Source organism: Solanum pennellii, chromosome 9, assembly GCF_001406875.1.
Source record: "Solanum pennellii chromosome 9, SPENNV200".
Taxonomy (NCBI): domain Eukaryota; kingdom Viridiplantae; phylum Streptophyta; class Magnoliopsida; order Solanales; family Solanaceae; genus Solanum; species Solanum pennellii.
In genome coordinates, this window is record NC_028645.1 from 34,632,590 (window position 1) to 34,639,537 (window position 6,948).

General features: G+C 33.4%; 1 protein-coding gene across 1 annotated transcript; it reads right to left on the reverse strand.

The window, feature by feature from the left end:
* Positions 1-270: 270 nt before the first annotated feature.
* LOC107031727 (probable serine/threonine-protein kinase PBL11) lies at positions 271-4,502 on the reverse strand. Its single transcript, XM_015233187.2, has 5 exons — positions 4,284-4,502; positions 3,165-3,840; positions 2,505-2,762; positions 2,218-2,337; positions 271-1,484 (listed from the first exon to the last, which is right to left on the reverse strand). The coding sequence occupies exons 2-5, from the start codon at positions 3,819-3,821 to the stop codon at positions 861-863; spliced, it is 1,659 nt and encodes a 552-aa protein (XP_015088673.1). The 5' UTR covers positions 3,822-3,840; positions 4,284-4,502; the 3' UTR covers positions 271-860.
* Between the last annotated feature and the right edge of the window lie 2,446 nt (positions 4,503-6,948).

Here is a 6,948-nt window from a genome sequence, read left to right on the forward strand (position 1 = left end):
AGGTTTCTAGTGTTTTTACTATAGCATAGGAAAATTGCTGTAATTACTATCTCATCTGCTGAAATTGAAATGTATAGCTTCCTCACCTTGTTAATGGTCCTATTTTTCCATGTTTTAGAAACTTAATGATACAAGGACTCTTCGACATTCACCACAGTACCACCTTACAAAACAAAAGTTAACTCAGTGCACTGAGTTTTCGCTATGGGTCTATTGTACGGAACATGACATTACATTTCTACAAAAGACTGTTTTCACTAATTGAACTCATAACAACAACTTTAACAATTCTGTTAATACTCCCCTTCAAAAGATTTAGCAGTAGCAAGCTTGCACCAGCCTCATTGCTGTCAAGCAGATAACATCTCTTTTTATGCCTATCACAAAATTCTAGTGAAATACTCTTTTTGAGATACCTTATTATCCAAATTACCTTCTTTTACAGTACAAAAACAACAATTACTCTTTAAGATACCCTTCTAAGGCAAGTTACATTCTTGTATAGCACCAAGCTGGATTTTTCCATCATCTTTTCTTTCTCTTCCCTTTTTCCTTTTCTTTTCCAGGCAGTGGCGGTTAGATGCAAACAATAAAAGCAATATTAATATCGCCCTCGGGATCTAGGGAACACTACTCAAACCAAATGGATACCATATTTACAAAATGGCATTCCCCACATCTTCTCCCATGAGGAAGGGGAAGGTGGAAAACCATGTGCTTATCTTCTATATCTTTTCATGTAATCACTTGTCAAAAGGGAAGGGCCGAAAAAAGAAAAAGCAATTTGAAGAAAAAAGTGTCAAAAGGGAAGGGCCCAAAAAAGAAAAAGCAATTTGAAGAAAAAAGTGCTCTACAATCGATCAAAATCCTTCGACACTAGACCTCCGAACAGATGAAGATGATGGCCTTCGATTTTCCAATCGATCAAAGTCCTCCATAGAGAGGATGGAGGAACATGAAGGTAGAGACAGCAGTGGAGCAGCTGTCCTTGTCGGAGAAATAGATATAGGGTGGGTTGGCGGTGAAGGGGAGAAGCTCAATCTTGATGTTGGGGTAATAATTCCATTTAGGCTTGGAGACTTTGACATGTGTTTTACACCAACTGCCCTTGGCTCTTGAAGAGGAAACCGAGAAGGGTACTTCATCACTTGTACAGTCTTGAGTTGCTCCACTACAGTTCTCATGGTGGGCCTTTCAGATGGATCCTTTTGCAGACATCTTTGAGCAATATCAGCCACAGTTCTTGCTGCTTTGGCAGGGAACCGACCTTTTAACCGAGGGTCCATGATTAGCGATAATCTACTGTCATCAGCTAGAAAAAGCTTGCTCCACTTCACTAAATTCCTCTCTTCCTTTGGATGCCGACTGCCTAAATTCTTCCGGCCAGTCAGCAGCTCAAGAAGAACAATCCCAAAACTCCAAACATTACTCTTTGGAGTTACCAATCCTCGCTCCAGAGTCTCCTCAGAGAGATTTGCCAGGGCCTGAAAAACTCAAGGTTATTAACAAGAAAGTTCTATGGTCTTTGATGAGGTCACAAAGTGTGAACAACTTCAAGCAGAACACATGCTAAAATGCCAATTAGACCTAGCGAGTGGCACAAATACCTCTTTTTCCTTTCAAAATTCACAAAGATGAAATATATGTTGAGCAAATAATTTTTTTTTTGAAGTTGAAAAAGAAAGAAGTAATTGAAGTTATTGAAAAAATAAAATAAAATTTGGAAGTCAAAGTCATGTTTAATCATGACTTCCAGTTGAATTTGGAAGTTCAAGTCATGTTTTGTCAATGAACTATTATTTCACTTGAAATACTCCTCAAACAAGTTTTTTGATATCAAATTCTCTATTTCAAGTTGAAGATAAAATAATGGATAAAATAGTAAAAATGCAAACTTGGTTTTATTTCAGGTTCAAGTTGAACTAGTGAAACAATTTTAATGGCCAAATGAGACAAACCATGGCTATATGCACCTGTTAAGAGCTAAATCCAATAAACACGAGCCTCAATTATTACACAGAACCTGCATAGTTGCAAGATCCTATTCATATACACTTCTAATTAGTGGTGTGGTATACAGGATATGCTAATATCGCACTGGTCACTATGTTCAGGAAACTACTAGGCGACCCCGATTGTTGGTGGAACTTTCAAGACCAGGGTTTTTAACAGAGAGAGAGATGAGTGTTCTGCAACTGTTAACATAGGAGAACTTACAGTTGAACTGCATGATATGTCTGTCTCTTGTATATGAGTAATGCATCCATATCCCGAGAGCTTTGCACTGCAATCCTTATCAATTTGTATATTTGCAGTGGAAAATTCATGGAACATTGCCTGTCACAGGAAATAAGAAACTTAACAATATATAGGTCTACCCAATATAAGAAAATGGAGATTCCTCAATAAAGAGACACAAAGGTAACATGGAGTAATACAAGGTTGCATACAGAAAATGAAGGCAACCATGATTAGACTACAGGTTTAGGAAGCAGCATTGCCACCTGAAAAGGTCCTTCCTCATGCAGGAATGTAAGACCTTGAGCAGCACAAAAAGCAATTTTTGTTCGAGCATTCCAGTCTATTGGGGGACCATCCGACCTCCCAAATAAAAGCCGGTCTAAGCTTCCATGAAAAAGCCTTTCATAAACCAACATTCTGTGCTCAGAACCTTCCCGTGCATGGAAACCAATCAGTTTACAAAGTGATGGATGTTGCAAAGAAGCTAGTGTATTCACCTCAGTCACAAACTCCTTCAACCCCTGAAAAGCAAAAAGATAGCGAGTCTTACAAAACTCATAAAGAATTGTAAAAACAAGTAACCTGCCAAATTGTATCCTAAATATAAAACCAAGAAAACTAGACCATTTTTTCCGTGACATGATCTACAAATGAAGATTTTCAATACGGTGTGACGCAGGAGTTGCATCCCAGAAATTCTACCTCTGGATAGCAACCTTGCTTCTCTAAAATTACATACGTCAGATGATGAAGAAACAAAACACTAATCTAGCCAAAGTATGAGCCTTCCCAATATTAGATATCACATGGAAATCAGACGAAAGATGCCGACCCCCTCCTCACCCAATCAAAAGGAAAAAAGGGGAGGGCACCAAAAGATGATCAGTAGATATGCAAGATAATTCAAAGTCAATAAATCATACCTGCGAAGAAGGATGAAGCCGGGTTACAGTGGCTTCAAGCTTCTTTGCACCAGTGGCATCATCTCCAAAAGAAGCTCTGTAAATAACAGAAGAGAGACCTTCTGACATACATCGCTCAGGAGAGAAGCGGTGGCAGGCAGCAGCAAGTTCTTCAAATGAGAAGTTCCTGAGTGCTCCAGTAGAAGGCAATGTTGAAGGCAGTATAGGAGGCAGTGGCAGGGGTCCAGAGGCATTTAAAGGACCGCTGGCATTACCAACTTTAAAGCTTCCCATAGTCTTGAGAGTGGCAGCAGCACTCTGTGGAGATGGAAGAGGAAGAGGCTGAGGACTTGGTGATTGGTATTCCTTGATTGAACCAATACGACTCCTGAACTCATCATGTTCCTCACATTCATTTGATGCTAGCGCATCTTGTTCTGCGGTGTCCAGGCTAGACGGAGCAGAGAGTGCCCGTGCCCTACTGCTCGTAACTCTATTATTTGACTGTACAGGTTTTACTCTAGTTCTAAAACTTGGAGGTGCCGACTGCAACGACCGTGTCTGCACCTGAGGCTCGGGCAATGCAGTAGGAGAATGTTCTTGAGGATTCACACGTTTAATATGAATACTCTGTTCAGACTTCTTCTTCTTACTTTTTGATACTGTGAAACAACCCATCTTTGTTGTTAATACACTCCTGCCAAATCAGTAGCATAAACAAACTTACGATTCCATTGCGAAATACAACCACAACTCAATTTCAATTCAACCTTCATGTTTCAGAAATTATCAAAAAAATCTACAGATTTACACAATTCCAATATAAATATAATTTCCTAGGTTTGAGAGGCAAAAAATCAACAAGCGAAAAAACGTATATACTAAATAAATAAAATTATCAAAATTCCAACAAAACAAAAGGTGATACGCAATCAATTACGACATACTAGCATTAAACATTCAAAAAAAAAAGGCCAAAACTGTTCTTCTGAATTTGACATTCATATTGAATAAGATGATCCAGTAGAAATTGTATTCTTTTCCTTCGAAAATCATGAATAATGACAAACCAATCTAAACAGCAAACACGAACAAGGATTCATAATAACAAACAGAATTATCAATTCATAGAAAACGAACCTTGAAAAATTGCGAGCTCCAGCAAATTGTATTGATTGATGTTTGAAGTATTGTAAGGTTTAACGTTTCGATGAGCTAAGAAACCCTAAAGAAAGAGAGAGAGAGGAGAGTCAAATGTGAAACGGCAGATTGATTTTCTTTTTTTTTTTTTTGTTTTGAGAGAGAAAAAGGTTGATAGAAATGGAGTAGAAAGAAGCAGTGGTCAAACACTCAAACCCCCATGAGTAAATTTCTCAATTAAGAAACATGCCACTTTATTCTTATCTAATTATAAAGACTCTTTTGCCCCCTTATAACTATTTTTTCCCTAATATTAAACTAGCAATTTTTTCAATTAAAGTCATTAATGCTCTTTTCCTATTTTTCAATTTTAAGTCATTAATGCTTTTTTCCTTTTTTTATTAAAATGAAATATTATTCATAAAGACGTTTCGTTTTTCTTTTAATTCTATGTTAAACTAGATTTTTTTAAAAGTAATTTTATCTTCGTAAAAGTAACAGTAAAATTTGCAAGTGTTTTATATTATATATTATTATTGTTTTTTTTCATTTTGTTCTTTTTTCTATTTATTGAAAATCCTTGGCTACACTTTTTTAATTTAAATTTGTGATTTACAATGAAATATACTTTAAATAATGTTGATTGTTGCCTCATTTCATCTTTGATCTTTTTTATTAAATTTTGTTTGTGAATTATGTTGTATTAAGTAATTTAACATTATAATAAAAATATACCTAAATATTTGACTTATTCGCTCAATTAACATGTCACTAGTACAATTTAAATAACATATTTAATTATGATCACGACTCTTATAATTTAAAATGATTTATTAGTTAATTAGCCTTGATAGTTTTAGGTTACTTATATCACTAAAATTGATTGAAAGGATAAGTAGGCGTTTGACTATAAATTTAAAACTTATTTTATTTTGAACTTATGGAATTGAAGTTTAAAATAAAATTTATAAAAAATAAATAATACTTCAAATAATGTTCATGCTTAATGTATGTGAATATAATTTTAAAAGTGAAAAGTGAGTGGAAAAACAAGCTATAAGTTGTTGTCTAAATTCAAATACAATTACAGGGGTTTAGAAATATTTATTTAAATACTATTTTTCAAAGAGAAAAAGTTATTTTTAAAAAGAAAAATTCATTTTCTTTTAAGTTGTTTCTAATATTTTAACTTGATATGACATTTAAAAAAATCAAAAGTAATTAATCATCTAATTTTAATTCAAAAATATATCAATTCTTTAATCTTGTATTTTTAATCTGAAAATTAAAATTAAGAAAATAGTTTCATTAAAATGAAATTTAAAAAGCTAATAAATTAAAAACGAAAATAATTTTATCAAATGAATTCTTGGAATACTAAAAGATGAAAAGGTTGTAGGGGCATGATTGTCAATTATCGGTGCTATCAAAAGAAAAAGTACCTCGAAATTCAACTAAGAGGAGCCCTCGATTAAAGTGAAACCCCAGACATAGTTTGGAAAATTATTAGTAAGAGCAACAGCAACAGAGTAATCATAATTACTCCCTGCATATATTTTTAAATCCCTCATTTTTACTTTTCAAGAATTAAATTGTATAATTTAAAATTATATTTAATTCATTTTTTATAATATTAATATATGGTATAATAAGTTATAATATATTAATAAAATTTTCATATTTACAATTTAATTTATTAATTTTAAATAAATTAATAAACTTTAAAAATTAGTCCATTGAATTTTATAAAGTTAAATGTGACGTGAAAAAAAAGAATGAATTTGTTATGAAACTATTAAAAAACAACCAGAAGAATAAATTACGGAGAAGAAACAAGGTTTCTTATTCCTCTTAAACTATATTTAAGATTTACAGATTTGATTTACCATGAAGGAAAATTCATTTATTTATAGAGAAAATCTAACTTGGTCCCAAGTAGGATTCCTAATTATATCCTAAAAGGACTCCACATAATAGACATTCTCTATAATACAAATATGTTTATAACATTGACCCCTCCCCTCCGAAAGTCGATAGATTATGTGCGTCCTTAAAACCTTACAAGATAATATTCAGCGTAAAAAATCTAGTAAACGATAAAGAGTACACATATATAATAGTACACATTATGTATGCCTCATTAAAAACCTTACAAAGAAAACTCAAAGGGACAAACTTGTGAGGGAAAAATGGCACATCACGTATTAAGTCCCCCTAATGAGAGCATCAATCAAGAGAAATGAATCTTCGTTTTACAAGCTTGTGCGTCATCTTCTTGAAAGTTGTAGTTGGTAGAGACTTGGTGAATAAATCAAGTATAGTATTACTTGAACAAACCTGTTGCATGTTGCTATCACCGTTCTTGGCAGCTCATGAGTGAACAAAACATTGACGAAATATGCTTCCTTCTATCTCCTTTTATGAATCTTCCCTTTAAGATCAATTATTTATGCAAGTTCCTTACTTCAACTTCTTTAAGCAAAGAGTTTCAATTCTAATCATCAACTTGCATAACACAATATTTGTATACGTTTTATGCATTTTGAATTTATTTAATCCTTACAAGGATTATAGACAAGTTTTTCAAAAACTTATCTATGCTTTAGAGTTTGAACCCATTAGATATTTTCATATCAATTTCGCCAATTGACAACATTCAATATTA